Source organism: Triticum dicoccoides, chromosome 1B (genome assembly GCF_002162155.2).
Source record: "Triticum dicoccoides isolate Atlit2015 ecotype Zavitan chromosome 1B, WEW_v2.0, whole genome shotgun sequence".
Lineage (NCBI taxonomy): Eukaryota > Viridiplantae > Streptophyta > Magnoliopsida > Poales > Poaceae > Triticum > Triticum dicoccoides.
This window is the reverse complement of record NC_041381.1, coordinates 401,786,802-401,801,457: the sequence shown is the minus strand read 5'-3', so window position 1 is coordinate 401,801,457 and position 14,656 is coordinate 401,786,802. Positions and strand designations below refer to the sequence as shown.

The 14,656-nt window shown below is 46.7% G+C and overlaps 3 protein-coding genes across 4 annotated transcripts; 2 read left to right on the top strand and 1 right to left on the bottom strand.

The window, feature by feature from the left end:
- Nucleotides 1-677: 677 nt before the first annotated feature.
- LOC119337661 (lysine-specific demethylase JMJ706-like) lies at nucleotides 678-6,381 on the top strand. The gene is made up of 11 exons (XM_037609826.1): nucleotides 678-1,077; nucleotides 2,306-2,693; nucleotides 2,784-2,940; nucleotides 3,018-3,237; nucleotides 3,334-3,387; nucleotides 3,475-3,554; nucleotides 3,643-3,920; nucleotides 4,001-4,393; nucleotides 4,476-4,801; nucleotides 4,882-5,136; nucleotides 5,443-6,381. Exons 1-11 carry the CDS (start codon nucleotides 1,075-1,077, stop codon nucleotides 5,926-5,928), a joined length of 2,640 nt encoding a protein of 879 aa, XP_037465723.1. The 5' UTR covers nucleotides 678-1,074; the 3' UTR covers nucleotides 5,929-6,381.
- Nucleotides 6,382-6,628: 247 nt separating this feature from the next.
- On the top strand, nucleotides 6,629-9,592 carry LOC119337653 (probable inactive shikimate kinase like 2, chloroplastic). Its single transcript, XM_037609820.1, has 8 exons — nucleotides 6,629-6,906; nucleotides 7,733-7,923; nucleotides 7,996-8,190; nucleotides 8,377-8,438; nucleotides 8,619-8,685; nucleotides 8,766-8,884; nucleotides 8,958-9,134; nucleotides 9,346-9,592. Exons 1-8 carry the CDS (start codon nucleotides 6,688-6,690, stop codon nucleotides 9,456-9,458), a joined length of 1,143 nt encoding a protein of 380 aa, XP_037465717.1. The 5' UTR covers nucleotides 6,629-6,687; the 3' UTR covers nucleotides 9,459-9,592.
- Nucleotides 9,593-9,640: 48 nt separating this feature from the next.
- Nucleotides 9,641-14,223, bottom strand: LOC119337636 (inactive poly [ADP-ribose] polymerase RCD1-like). 2 transcript variants are annotated; one of them, XM_037609805.1, is made up of 7 exons: nucleotides 13,938-14,219; nucleotides 11,527-12,815; nucleotides 10,987-11,228; nucleotides 10,781-10,866; nucleotides 10,295-10,477; nucleotides 10,098-10,193; nucleotides 9,641-9,954 (listed from the first exon to the last, which is right to left on the bottom strand). In XM_037609805.1, the coding sequence occupies exons 2-7, from the start codon at nucleotides 12,636-12,638 to the stop codon at nucleotides 9,904-9,906; spliced, it is 1,770 nt and encodes a 589-aa protein (XP_037465702.1). In that variant the 5' UTR covers nucleotides 12,639-12,815; nucleotides 13,938-14,219; the 3' UTR covers nucleotides 9,641-9,903. The 2 variants fall into 2 exon arrangements, with proteins under 2 accessions (XP_037465702.1, XP_037465707.1); XM_037609810.1 differs by lacking the exons at nucleotides 9,641-9,954; nucleotides 10,098-10,193 and having other exon boundaries at nucleotides 10,462-10,708; nucleotides 13,938-14,223.
- Nucleotides 14,224-14,656: the final 433 nt, after the last annotated feature.

Below are 14,656 nucleotides of genomic sequence, written 5' to 3'. Positions count from 1 at the left end.
TAAATCACTTCACTTTTCAGTCAAATCAAAACCACCAACAGGTTAGTAGTACTGGTTAGAATGGTGGAAAAATGCCACCTGTCCACTCTATCTATCCATCTAGAGGCGAATATACTCGCACAAGTAACTAAATCCGAGTCAAGCCAACATTGGTCTCGGGTGACACAGCGGTCTCTGTCATCTCATGCAGGCGCGACACGTGGCGAGCTAACCTAGGAGTAGTTCATTCAATCAAGAAAAAGGGGGAGCTGGAATTTACTTGTGTGTTTTCGCAAGCACCTTTTGGGCCAACTGTCCGTCCGTCCCAGGTGGTAGGATAGTAAATGTCACATGCAGGTGAGGTGAGGTGAGCAACTAACCCCACCTCTACCCTCCCTCGTGTCACACAGGCGAGAGGAGAAGGAAAAGTCCCACCAGAAACAAAGAAAGACAATGGGCGAGGAGTGGAGAGGCCGAGGGGCAGGACGGGGAGAGAGAGCGCGCGGGGGACGCGGTTCCGTTAGCGTCAGTTCTGGTGGAACCAACTCCAACGCCAACGCCAACGCCAACGCCGCTCCCATGACCTCGTCGCCTCCCTCTCCCTCTCCCTCTCCTCCTCCAACCCGACGCAAAAAAAGGAAAGCGAAAATAAAGGGAGAGGGATAGAGAAAAGCGTGGGCGACGGGTACAAGTGGGGCTCTCTCGTCTCCCTTCTCTGCGGTTTCCCCATATCACCCTCCCCGTCTCTCCCCCACAGCAAGAGACCAGAGACCCGTTCCGTCCCGTCCCGTCCCGTTCCCTTCCTCTTCCGGCGACCCCCTCCCTCGCCGGCAACCCCCGCGGTGGGCCCCCCATTGCTGGCCCTCAATTGCGCCAGTACCCCCGCCTCCACCTCCAGCCCCCGCTCCCGCGTACCTCGCGCGGGAAAATAACCGACGGGAGGAAGGAAAGAGGGCCGCGCCGCGCCTGCCGGCTTCGGTTGGGCCGGGAGGGACCCCCGCCGCCGCCCGCTCGTCCGGAGGGGAATGCGGGACCCGTGCCGCCGGGGAATTCTCTAGACGGGCCTCCGCAACCGCGCCGCGCCCCGCCGGAGTCATGGTGAGTCGCGAGATCTGCCTCCCTCTGTAATTTCCGCTTCCGTCGCTCGTTCCATCTTCCTTCGCGCCTTTTCTCCTTCCTCTTCCTCTTCCGCCGCTGCCTTAATTAATGCGTGTTCGTGGTCGGTTACTGTTCGATTCCTCTCTCGTAGGCTAGAATTCGAATCACCGCGTCGTTTTCCCGGTAAATTTCGTCCCCCCTTGCCGAACAATTCATGGATTCCGCCACGAGCCACGCCAATTGGGAGAATTATTCAGAGTTACGCAGGAATCCGCGTCCGTTGAATTACTCGCATGCCTGCTGTTTCTGCGTCTCCGTGAATTCCAAGGGCGTCAATGTTGGAAAACCAGGAGGAACTATTTTTTTATGCCATCTCTTTGTTTTTGGATTTGTTCATAGGTATCATCATCACCGTATGAGCTGTATTAATTTGGCCTCGCGCCCTCGCCTCGTTAGGATTAGAAGTCAAACACACCAGCTGGGCTTCTACCAGTATATTTCTTCCTTTTCCCCTCTCCTTTGGGCTAATTAAGATGCTCGTGCTAAATCACTACTGTAGTAGTACTCCAAGTTAAGTTTAGGCTGTCCTATTCCTTGCCGTGTGGGGTTGCATTCCATTGTTCGGCAAGCGCCAAGCAGGCAGTGGCATCTTCCTCCCCTTTTCCACAAGTTTCTACTCCAATGGTCGTACCGCATGTGCGTAATTATACCTTTGACCAAGTCTACAAATTAGTACCCTTTTTCCTCTTCCTTTCTTCCCGCCGATTTTTCTACAGTATGTAGAACCTCACTCAATCGTTGTGCTTGCGATTTAATGGCCGTGGATTCGAAATTTATGGATTTGTTCTTATTAAAGAGACCGTTATTCTTAAAGCAACGAGCATTTCTATGAATTGCTGCTACGAGATACAGTAGGACTTTTTATACCTCGAATATAGAACGGCTCTGGATAAATTCAGTGGCAGACTGATTGCGACGGTTGGTCGTGCCAGGGAAGCACCCGCGTGGAGGATATCAATGTGCCGTGTTTGATTCCATGACTATTGCTTTCTTGACTTGGCTGGGAGTTGCCGCTCTTTCGGTTCCACCTATGACCAATTCGTGGCATCCAAACTATTGGTGCTAATATTGACCCTGCTGTCTTTGTTGGTCAATGCCGGCTTGCAAGTTATAAATTGCAATGCTGCATGTGCTTCTTCACTCTCTGATGTATCTAGCTATGTCTTAGGTGGAGGGACGGAACTGTCTCCCTGCAGAGGTCAGGAATGGGCTCGAGACTCTGAAGAAGAGGAGACTTGAGAGGATGCGTTTGAGTGCTCAGATAGACGCCGGTGACAATCCTGCCATGGCTGCGAGGAGCGGCGGGGATTCACTGCGGACTCCTGCAAACTGTGGGGTGAGATTGCATGCCAACAACGTTGCTGCGGGTTTACCTAGCACTAGCAGTGCCCAGAACAATAATCCATTCGCAAAGCGCAAGGTGGACAAGTTCAATATGTCTAACCTAGAGTGGATAGACAACATACCAGAGTGCCCTGTGTATTGTCCCACCAAGGAGGAATTCGAGGATCCCATTGCGTATATACAGAAAATTTCCCCAGTGGCTTCAAAATATGGTACACCTTCCGTTTAACTCAAACCCATTTTTCTGCCAGTGTATTACCGAATGGATGAATAAATAATGACCATGCCATCTTTTTCTCCAGGCATTTGCAAAATTGTGGCTCCTGTAAGCGCTTCTGTGCCTGCTGGTGTCGTGCTGATGAAGGAACAACCTGGTTTTAAGTTCATGACTAGAGTTCAGCCGCTTCGTCTTGCTGAATGGGCTGAAGACGACACGGTCACTTTTTTTATGAGTGGACGGTGCGCTACTCTCTGTCTATTTCAGTACCTATTTAGTTTGCCTTCCAAGTCTCATCACATTTTTCACGATTCTGCAGAAAGTACACTTTCAGAGACTACGAGAGAATGGCCAACAAAGTGTTCTGTAAGAAGTATTCCAGTGCTAGTTGTCTCCCTGCTAGGTACGTGGAGGAGGAATTCTGGCGTGAAATCTCTTCTGGAAAGATGGATTTTGTTGAATATGCTTGTGATGTTGATGGGAGTGCCTTCTCTTCTTCTCCTCACGATCAGCTTGGGAAAAGCAACTGGAACCTCAAGGTAAAAGCTCGTGCTCTCTCTCTCTCTCTCCCTTTCTCCCTGTGTGTGATGTTAGCTACGTGACAGTCTTATTGATGTTCTCCTCTGTGCTTGTAGAATTTTTCACGGCTCCCCAGTTCTGTGCTGAGACTTCTGCAGACGCCAATTCCAGTATGTAACCTATTCCTTGCTTATTTATGTTTTAATACATTCTTAATATGGATTCGTTGTGATTGTAATTACTCTGATCCAAAACAGGGAGTGACAGATCCAATGCTGTATATCGGTATGCTCTTTAGCATGTTTGCATGGCATGTCGAAGATCACTATTTGTACAGGTACTCATCCTCATTCTTATTATTGATCATGGCTATTCCTCGTTCCTTTTTTATGGACAATTTTCTAAAAAATTTATCACATAACCAGCATAAATTATCATCATTGTGGCGCATTTAAGACATGGTATGGGATACCAGGCGATGCTGCTCCTGGTTTTGAAAAGGTGGCAAGCCAGTATGTGTACAACAAGGATATTTTGACTGGTGATGGAGAGGATGCGGCTTTTGATGTTCTGTTAGGGAAGACAACAATGTTCCCCCCAAATATCTTGTTAGACCACAATGTTCCTGTTTATAAAGCTGTGCAGAAGCCTGGAGAGTTTGTTATAACATTCCCTCGTTCATACCATTCAGGTTTCAGCCACGGTATGTATAGTTTCTTCTATCTTCTCCTTGATAGTTTCCGCATGCAGACTATATTTCTAAGCAATGTTTGAATAACCCAGGTTTCAATTGTGGAGAGGCTGTCAATTTTGCTATTGGCGACTGGTTTCCTCTGGGCTCTCTGGCTAGCAAACGCTATGCACTTCTGAACAGAACACCCTTTCTTGCACACGAGGAGCTACTTTGTCGTTCTGCAATGCTTCTGTCTCACAAACTGAGTGATCCAGAAACAATTAATTCTGAACATCCATACACTCAATATTGTGTGAAGTCTTCCTTTGTGAGGTTGATGCGACTGCAGCGGCGCACACGCAGCTTACTCGCTAAAATGGGTTCTCAGATATACTACAAGCCAAAAATGTATTCGAACCTATCCTGTAGCATGTGCCGGCGTGATTGCTATGTTACACATGTGTCATGCGGATGCACCTTTGATCCTATCTGCCTTCATCATGGTAGGAAATCCTGACATTGCTGTTTCTCTAGCCTTCCCCTGAAGTTTGTATTTTATCTGACTGTTTGTTTGTTGGAGTACAGAACAAGAACTGCGGAGCTGCTCTTGTAAATCTGACCGGATTGTCTACGTCAGAGAGGACATACTGGAGTTAGAGGCTCTATATAGAAAATTCGAGCAGGATATTCGCCTGGATAAGGAAACAAGTGCTAATGTCTCGTATAAGCAAGCTGCGATTTCTGATATTGGTGTCTATCATGGTCCATCAGTTGGGACTAACCAGGACATAAGCAACAGTGAAGCAAACTTGCTAGAAGCAAATGCTGCTGACGGTGGAAAGAGCTCTCCTGCAACTTCAACGTTGACATCTTTTGCACATCGTGATGGGTCTCTGCCTGCAGAACCAAAGGTCAGTTTACCGCACTCGTATCAAATCTTGTTTCCAACTGTTGTCTTTCAGTTTGAGGTAACGATACTGTTGTTTTTCAGGTCCATGCAGCTCGAACCGACCAAATTTGGTCAATTACTAAGCTGTCCGTAAAAACATCGTCAGTGGATGGAAATGGTGGCAATTCATCCTGCATGGCTGATGCTTGCAATGAAATTAGTTCCTGCAATGCTTCACCCATGGAATATAGTGGCAATTCTGATTCTGATTCTGAAATCTTCCGAGTCAAGCGCAGATCCAGCATATTAGGAAGACCTGCTCCTGACACAGAGACAACAAACTTCTCTGAACAGAAGGTATGCTCCAGTTTGATCCACGAAATTTGGAACAGATTCTCAAAGAGAGGAAGCCAATCTATTTTTACTCGCGCATCTGACCCTGTAGCCACAATTTTGATTATTTTTGTCACTGCCAGCCTGGTGAACTGCTGCTTCCTTGCCTACCTCATGTGCTGATAAATTGTTAGGCTTAGGCGTGTATCATATTATAGGTTACTGAACGCGTGATTGGTAATTGAGAAGCAACTGAGAATCCATGGATTTTGTGTAGGTTTGTTACACTGCATATTTTGTTTCTGATATATATAAATACTGTTTACTCAGGTTCTGAAGCGGCTGAAGAAGGCATCCCCAGAAACACAACATGACAATAAGCGACCTGAAGAATACTCTGCGCGTACTTCAGTTCCCTCAGTTAGTATGAGGCACAATAAGTCAAATTCTGCCTCTTCTGAGGAAGATAGAGAGGACATGGTTCCCATTGCCTGGAGGATGAAGCGGCGGCAGCTGGAAGCTCAACAAGGCGACGCCAGTTATGCCGCGCAGCAGTCCAAGGTGTATCCATCTACCAGCAGTTGTTCCCAGCAGCAGTCGAAGGTGTATCCATCTGCCAGCAGCTGTTCCCAGCAGCAGTTCGCGGAGGCAACTAAAGACGCAGCCTCCTCAGAGGTCCGGCCAAAGCGGGTGAAGATCCGGTTGCCTCGTAGCGCCAACAGGCTGGTCGAGCAGCAGCAGCAGCAGCAGCAGGGCAGTTCAGGCCAGAGATTTGCAGTGGATGACAAGCCACCTGGGTTTTGGCATACGATTTAGGGTAGCCGACTCTCAGGTGCTAACAACCTCGACAGATAGGACTCAATTCTCTTGCATTTTGGTTAGCACAGATGCTGACTGACTGGGTTTAGAAAGGAGAGGAGGATAGGGCTGATTGCTTGGTTAATCCATTCTTTGTGCAGCAGGGCCTCCAATTTGAGGCCGGCCTAGGTAGGCACACGGTTATTAGAAGACAAGACGATTGTTCATCACGTTGTTTAGAGGCTTCCTCTGAGTCACCGCTTGCTGGCTGCTCTTTGATGCCTGTATTGCCTGTGACGGAACTGGGCCTCTCCATTCTGCAAGTGTTTTCTTTTGCTTAGCAGCTATGTATCTCTTTCTTGTTTTTATCATCGAAAACAAGGGCAGCGTTAGCTGTTGCTAATTGTATTCTTTCGTACGCTTATCTGCTCATGATGAAATATTCAATCGATCAATCATTCTTTTCGGATATTGACGGGATGGTGTGTGAGAAATTTGGAAATTGTCTTGAGAGCCGCAGCAATTGAACTAATCAGTGTGGAATCGAACCATCTTCGTGTGAAATGCATGCGTTACAATTGAGGCCTATGGAGTTTTAGACTTTTTTAAATTTACCCAGGTTAGCACTAGAAAGTACAGTATAAGCAAAAAAGAGTCTCTCACTCTGATGTCCAAAAAAAAAAAAGTTGTTCGTCTCTTACTCTGTCGGGAATATAGCTAAGGCAGTCCTCGCCTCACACACACGGACACGCACAGGTGTGCGCTCATGCTAGAATAATGGCGGCCATGTCCATTGCAACCAGCACCTGCTGCTCCTCCTCTTTCCCTGCGAACCTCAGCCGGCACATCGCAACCTACTCCCGTTCTCCTCGCCTTCCTCTTCCTCGGCCAGCTTGGGGGCGCTCTCTCCTTGCCGCCTCCCCGCCGGCGAGCCGCCTCCGCCTCCGCCCCCGGACCTCCCTGTCGGCGTCCCCGGCCGCAGCGCACGACTACGAGGCAAGCTACCGCCGCTGTCTTTTCTTTCTTCCCCACTGCTTCTGCTTGTGCACTTCATTTTTCTTACCTTATCTGCTTCTGCGCGGGCACTCCTGCTGCTGGAGCCACCTATCTCTTTTCCCAATTCTGTCACCTCACGGTGCCATTACTGACACATGATAGAGATCTTGAAATTACTACCTTGGCGATAACTTACTACTCTGTAAAGAAAAATAAGAGCGTACAAAGGAGCACTTAGTGTGCAGCACATGATTTTATAATCAACCCTATTATTGTTATACTCCGGTATAAAAGAAGAACACGAGGGGATTATTCAGAGAACCCAAAGCATATGCTTAATCTCTTCTTCGATCTGCGATTGTACCATCTTCCAGTTTGCTGGCTCCCCCATTATACAGTCCTGCATACCCCATGAAACGCGTCTACACAAAGCAAATCCAAATAAACAGACGACACATTTCTTGCATTCTCTGTCTGTGCTGAGATGTTATCATGAACAAAACACCCACCATATAATACTTCCATTGCGGGAGTATGGTACCGCATGTTTCTTGTTCGGGAGATGACATGCTATGATTCTATGGGATGTCTTTCACGCTTCATATAGCGTAGTTCACTAGTTAAATTAAATAGCCCTGAACCACATGTCTAACTAGTCTCTGAAAGCTCCTATGAGCATATCGGAGTTGGATATTTGTTCATTAATGTACTGCAAACTCCCCCTTTGTGAATCCACTCCATCTTTTAGACACGACATAATGTTGGAAAATCTGGAGCTTGTCATGTCGTTGAAAATAATCAGCTGAGGTTATCTGTGTCCCTATAGTTCACCGATACAAACGGAGAGGTGGAGCTGAGACTGGACATTGGAAAGCTTGGCATCGAGAGTTCAAGAGATGTTTTTGTTGACGTCGATGACATGTCCCTGCTCATCAGAGCCAAGTCTGATGGAACACTGAGGACTTTGATGAATGTCGGCACGCTATTCGACAGGGTTAAGTCTTCTGAGACGATATGGTATGTACTGCTAGCTCAGTAGCGGGCTCTTGCCTGTGAGGATTCATCTGTTGACTCGTTACACTGTTACAGGTTCATCGATGAGGATCAGTTGGTGGTGAATCTGAAGAAAGTCGAGCAAGAGCTGAAATGGCCCGACATTGATGAATCCTGGAAATCTCTCACTGCTGGGATCACACAGTTATTGGCAGGTATTAGCGTTCACATAGTTGGCGACTCCACGGATATCAATGAGGCGGTCGCCAAAGAGATCGCTGAGGGCATCGGGTGCGTGCATCGCTGTGCTATTACAGAAACTACTTGACCAATTGCATCCTTGTTTCTGCTGCGCCTTTTTTTTACCAATATATAGATATATGTCCTACTCTTAGATTCGCTGCCACAGATACTACCACAATTGTTGGTTCTACAGCAGATGAGGCCCCTGAAATGTGTTTAGCTGCGTGTTTGCAGGTATCTTCCAGTTTGCACAAGTGAGCTGCTAGAGAGTGCCACTCAAAAGTCTGTTGATACCTGTACGTCATTTTGGTGCTAAAATACGTATTCATTTCGGTGCTAAAATAGAACATACTACTCCGTCTCATAATATAAGACGTTTTTTAACACTATATTAGTGTAAAAAAACGTCTTACATTATGGGCGGAGGGAGTAGATCATTGCCGCTGCAGTGAGTTAACTACATGTATTACCTGTAGGGGCGGCCTCGGAAGGAGTGGACTCTGTAGCTGAAGCGGAGTGTGTTGTCCTAGAAAGCCTTAGCAGGTCGAGTTTTCTCTATTTTTGGGAGCTTCTTGGCTTGCTTTGGTTGATCACTTGCCATGCTAAAAATGTGTGTGTTGCAGCCATGTCCGTACCGTGGTAGCGACTCTGGGTGGCAAGCAAGGAGCAGCGAGCAGGTTCGACAAATGGCAGTATCTTCACTCCGGGTTCACAGTGTGGTTGTCGGTGTCGGAGGCCGGTGGTGAGGAAGGAAGCCTTTCGCTTGGTTGATGATTGTTTGGTTCTTCCGTGCTGACCTGCTGCTATGCGTGCAGATGAAGCCTCTGCCAAAGAGGAAGCCCGGAGAAGCGTTAGCACTGGGAGCGTGGCTTATGCAAAGGCGGATGTGGTGGTGAAGCTGGGTGGATGGGACCCGGAGTACACGCGGGCTGTGGCACAGGGCTGCCTTGTTGCCTTGAAGCAGCTCACCTTGGCAGACAAGAAGCTAGCAGGTAAAACACCAGCCGCCTCATGCTACATTTGGGCCCTGTTTGGTAATCACCGCACTCCCGGAGTCTGCGGAGCGGGGAAACTGCAACTCCACCGTTTTGAACTGCAGCTCCGCCAACTCCGCTTGCGGAGTTGTGGAGCGAACAGCGCCTTAGATTCCCTTTCATTAGGTGCATATCTGCAAGAAAATTGACATCAGTGTTGGAATGGCAGGGAAGAAGAGCCTTTACATCAGGCTAGGCTGTCGAGGGGACTGGCCAAACATCGAGCCACCCGGCTGGGATCCTCAATCAGATGCCCCGCCCACCAACATCACCAACATCTAGTCCAGCTTCAAGAGCCTTTTTTTTTCCTTTTTCGAGACATTATTCGTTGCTTATGGATGTACACATGCCCGTGCAAAACATTCAAGCCTCAGACAGCCATACTCTTATTCAGGACCAAGAGTATGAAATGACAACCGATCCACCAACGGACGCACGCGAGAATAAACACAGAATTAAGAAAATTGACAGAAAATGATGATTATTTATAACTAAAACTCAATGTTGATTGGACAAAAACCAAACTAGGAGGGTAAACAAGGATTCTTCTCCCTTGAAACCATCTTAGGTTCACAAGTATAACAGTTTCCTCTTTGCAACTACTAAAACAGACAGACAGAGCGGCAGATTCATACAGACGCAAATAAACTCAGAAGACTACATTCCTTTCCAACTCATGATAACAAGTCGACCAGTTCCTTCCTCCAATCCACCATGGTCACTGACCTCATGCCTTGGCTGGAGCATCTGCTGCTTCTCGCTTCACCATCGGAGGCAACTGTTAAAAGTAAAACACAAGCTTATACTTAGATTAACTAAATGTTGCTATCCTATAGTGCCACAGGAGCACAATCTTGTGTGTTAAACGGGCAGACAATGAATCAGGAGCTAACAGCGCCTCAGAAGAAAGAAGGTCCACACCTTATCTTGGAGCCGAATTATTGTGGATACCAGCATTCTGTCACCAACTATGAGCCGCAGCCTCTTCACTAGGTCAATTCTGCTTATTTTCTTGGCCTGGTATGAACACAAACACAAGTCAACTCAGGCTCCAACAAGAAGGGGAAGGCCAGTTTTCAATCGAGAACACAACAACCAAGAACTGATGAATGGCAGACCTTGAATTCTTCATAACAGTTATTGATCATGTCCATTTTCTCGCGAGGAAGTTTGGTTGAAATAGCTGCAAATAACATGGAAAAAGGCATCCAAGGTGTACTTGGAGCTTTTGCCATTGATCCTCCTAACATGGGGGCTTCATACTGACCACCCAATGCTGGAGATGCCTCAAGATTCATGTCCTGTTTCCACACAAAAGAGCGGTGTCAACTGGTGTTTTGTGACTCACCCAACATAACTGACATGACATGGTTAATAACAGGAAACTTATCATATTTGGAGATTTCTATCAAACATTAAGACTACAATCAGCTCGAAGTTATAATCTCATAATGGAAGCACAGGTCAATTGTTGAGTCAGACACGCAATCTGAATAACTGCATGCTCCTGCTGCTCCAACAGTGGAACTTGTCTGTATGAGAACAGAAGTTGACTCTAGTATGACAGTACCATCTTTATCAACTCCCAATGTAAAGAACCTCACCTGTGATACACTGTCGGCCGAACTTGGACTCAAGACCAGTGAGGCATCAGATGAATCCTGACAATCTTCTTGTGTGAAGAGGGAATCTGAAACAAAGTGAGAAAGCTGACTTGTAAGAAAATTTAGATTGACATTTGTTATGAACGGAACAAAGCTAAATTAAATTAAAATTCTAAAATGATGGCACAGCAGTTGCGATTAATTACCTTTGGCTTTAGATGGCAATTTGATGGTGACTACAAATTCAGAATAGATGTGACTATTCAGATTCATATCCCATACGATGTAATGCTGCGGGTTTTTAAGGTCATCTACACCGCTATCAAAATACTCGTTACTAGGCTGGTGCTGCTTAGATCCATGGTGAACTATTTCTACGTTCCCCATTACAACCCGGCACAGCATCATATAGATGATGCCATTTTCATCAACATCAGAGTAATTCACACTGCAGAAAGTAGTACAAAATGTTGAATTTTTGCAATGGTTAGGGAAGAAATATGTCAAGGAATAGAAACAAATAGACAAAAAGTGCAGTGGTAAGTTGACAACTAAAAACATGCGAACATGCAAGTGGAAGTAAATAAATAGTGCCAGAAACTATTTATCTACAAATAAGGGAACACATATGGCAAGATAAGACAGATGTGAATATATACTTCACAAAGATGATGGAGGGGAGTAGATGCTCAGAACATTCAGAGTAAGTTTTTTGCCAGCAAATGATACGAGACAGGAGCACATACCAGTTAATGGAGCAGTTAGCTGGTGCAAGGAGTACGCCAGTTCCATAGGGTGGACACCTAGTGGGCTTTTTAATTTGCAAGGTGCCATTCAGCATCATTTCATCCACAGCAGCTTTCGAGCAAGGAAGCCAAGCATAACGCACATTTGCATTACCATGCTGAGATTTAGTAATCTCTGCCTGCTTTTGGAAGAGATTATAGCGGTCTTCTCTATAATTATTCAAGAATGGCGTTCGGTGGATTCCAATAATATCCTTGGAACCAATAGCAGTACCCATTCCCTGCAGCAACATCTTCTGCACAACAGAGGTAGTTCCTTGAGCACGTGATTGCCCGCCCAGCTTATCTTGCTGTGGTTGACAACTAAAGACTGCAGGCAGCGAAGTGTGTGGTTCATTCTCTCCCACAGTTTCTCTATGATCACAATTTATTTTCCTGATGATACCCTTCTCGGCTCTAACTCTCTTAGCACTGGAAACCTCTTCAGTACTGGACTCAAAGTTTGAGCTTTCTGCGGAACTCTCTGATGCTCCATACTGGTCATTTATTTCACGTGCCCCATTAGGCTCAGCTCTAACATAGACATGATCTCCATTGCCGAGATCTTTCCTCCTATATACTATCTGATCTTCAATAAGAACTTCTGGGAAGTAACGCCTTCCATTGTCATCAATCCAGGCGATTGGCCTCTGAAGACCTGACTTTGAGTCAATGAATGTCATGTGGACAAAGTCCAGCAAAAATAGCTGGTTCTGGTATCCTACTTCTGTGATGGTCTTCTTTGTCCGGAAATCAACTTGAGCCAGCTTGACAATTTTTTCTGGAAATTCTTTCCAGTTGCCACTTTGGCGGAGCAGAATACGCTTAGGTGATGCACTGGTCATGTAGTTCTGATAGCTCTGTAAAATCTGCCTGTTAAAGTGGCACGCGATGTTCGCCTTGCGATCTTCACCAACATACAGCCTGATATCAGAGTTTCCAGTAGGATGCTGATGCGATTGAGAGGTGTGGCAGGCATCAGCATGATATGCAGCGGGGCTGTCCCGCTTCCTCTTGAGGCTAACTATATTCTGTCCACATTTAGCCAACACCTTTTCGTTCATCGCAGCCATTGTAGCAAGCAGAAATGAACACCAAGCAGAGACTAATTCCTTCTAGCAAACTAAACCCCAACAAGTCTAATATTTACACTAAGCTAATGGAGGAACCTCTGAGCATAGACTACTTCAATATCGACGAGCAGAAAAAGAATATCGGTCGGGTGAGATAAGGGCAAAAGAGTAGGAAACCTGAAAAGGGAAGTTAACCGGTCTTATAAGCGACGAACAGAAAAAGGACAAAAAAAAACTAGAATATCTTAAAGCAAGCAAACAGAATATATGCAAATCAAAGATCTCAGTACTCTGTCGGCAGCTAAACCTACGAGTAAATTCCCCAAAACTATCATGTTACATTAGCACGACGAACGATGAACTAGATAAAATAAAATAAAAAGCAAAATACTTCAATATGGGATTATCCATTGATTTGCACCCATAAAGTCCTCATATGCAGAAACCACCATTTAGCGCGCTTGAGTTCAGTCATATTTAGCGCGCTTGAGACAGCTATTGCATTAATTGGGCTCAGAAATTACAATTATCACCCGGAACTATCATGTATTCATTTTGCGCGCGCGAAAATTAAGCTTCGTAAACCCAATATTTGAAGCAGCTTGCCTAATCAGGAGAACACGTGATACAGGGCTTTAAAAAACCTACTGCATTAATTGGGCTCAAAATTTATAATTATCACCCCAAACAAACATATATTCATCTGCGCGCGAAAAATGCTTCATCGACCAAATATTTGAACAGCTGGCCTAATGAGAAAATCACATGATATATGGTTTGAAAAAAACCTAGTGCGTTAACTGGGCTCAGAAATTACGATTATGACGCAGAACTATCATCTATTCGCCTGCGCGCGAAAATATGCTTCTTAAGCCAAACATTATTTGAAACAGCTAGCCTAATCAGGAAATCACATGAAGTAAAAGGCAAAGGATGACTCAAGTTGAATCTAGCAAAGTTATGATGAAAATAACTAGGTACTCCCCACACAAACAAGACAGAGATAAGCTAACGCAGAACTGACAACAAAGATCAAATTTTTAATATTTAGTGAGTCAAGGGTATACGGAATCCACTTGGTAAATCCTAAATCTACAACTTTAGCAGTCAACAAGAAGCTTCCCGGTGCCACAGATGATCGAAACCGAACAAGAAAACCTATCTGATTCTCACAAGAGAAAATTCACCAGATCGAACATAGAGATATAAAATTATCACACACGGCCTAACAATCGGGCGGGTCGCGTAGATCCATACAAGGGGCGAGCCGAATCGATCGATTCACCGACCGACGCTTACCTAGGGTTAGCGGCAGCATCAGCAGGGGTCACGGCGGAGGATATTGAGCGGTTCATCTTGCCCGATCTAACCCCCTGTCACCCCCCCTAGGACTCCCCTACGGAGCCCACTTTATCCCCCGGCTACGATTGCCGGAGCTACCCCGCCGAAGATGCTCCCCTCGGCCGGCGGCGAGACGTGGCTGGTCAAAGCAAGGACTCGGCTCGGAGAATCGCTGCGGCGGCGGCAGAGGGGCGGGGGCGGGGGCGAAGGCGAGAGGAAGGTCGGGGTAGAGGAGCCGTGCGGCGGTGGGGGAAATATTATTGGGCGGAGAAATAACGCGGGTCCACGCCTTTGTCGTGCCCACTTGCGACCTTATTGTGCTCCACCCACCGCCTCCGCGGCCGACACGCGGGGTCCCGGCGCGGGTCGGGCCCGCCTGGCGGTGGGGCGGGGTGCGCTAAACTTGGATGCCAAGTTGCGTGGCCGGAACGATTTTTCTTGGGCTGTAAGCAAAATGGGGACGCCGTGATGCCGACATCTAACAATCGGACGGTTCACACCGGCGGTCAACGTTCTCTGCCCCGCCCGCAGCCGTCCGTCCGTCCGTGTTGCCAGATATTCGCCGTCGGGCACTAGTTTTTTTGACGTCCGGACCGGTTGCGTCCATTATTGGGGTTCGTTCATCTGTAGTACGGGGTGACGTGCTCCGGATGGAACTTCGTGTTGGCCTCCGATTT

Coding starts and splice junctions, on each gene's coding strand:
- LOC119337653 (XM_037609820.1), top strand. CDS start 6,688: ATGGCGGCCATGTCCATTGCAACCAGCACCTGCTGCTCCTCCTCTTTC. Junction 8,439..8,618: donor TCAAAAGTCTGTTGATACCT/GTACGTCATTTT, acceptor TATTACCTGTAG/GGGCGGCCTCGGAAGGAGTG. Junction 8,686..8,765: donor GTCCTAGAAAGCCTTAGCAG/GTCGAGTTTTCT, acceptor TGTGTGTTGCAG/CCATGTCCGTACCGTGGTAG.
- LOC119337636 (XM_037609805.1), bottom strand. CDS start 12,638: ATGGCTGCGATGAACGAAAAGGTGTTGGCTAAATGTGGACAGAATATA. Junction 10,194..10,294: donor ACTGTTATGAAGAATTCAAG/GTCTGCCATTCA, acceptor TGTTCATACCAG/GCCAAGAAAATAAGCAGAAT. Junction 9,955..10,097: donor TAATTCGGCTCCAAGATAAG/GTGTGGACCTTC, acceptor TACTTTTAACAG/TTGCCTCCGATGGTGAAGCG.
- LOC119337661 (XM_037609826.1), top strand. Junction 2,941..3,017: donor ACTTTTTTTATGAGTGGACG/GTGCGCTACTCT, acceptor ACGATTCTGCAG/AAAGTACACTTTCAGAGACT. Junction 3,921..4,000: donor CCATTCAGGTTTCAGCCACG/GTATGTATAGTT, acceptor TGAATAACCCAG/GTTTCAATTGTGGAGAGGCT.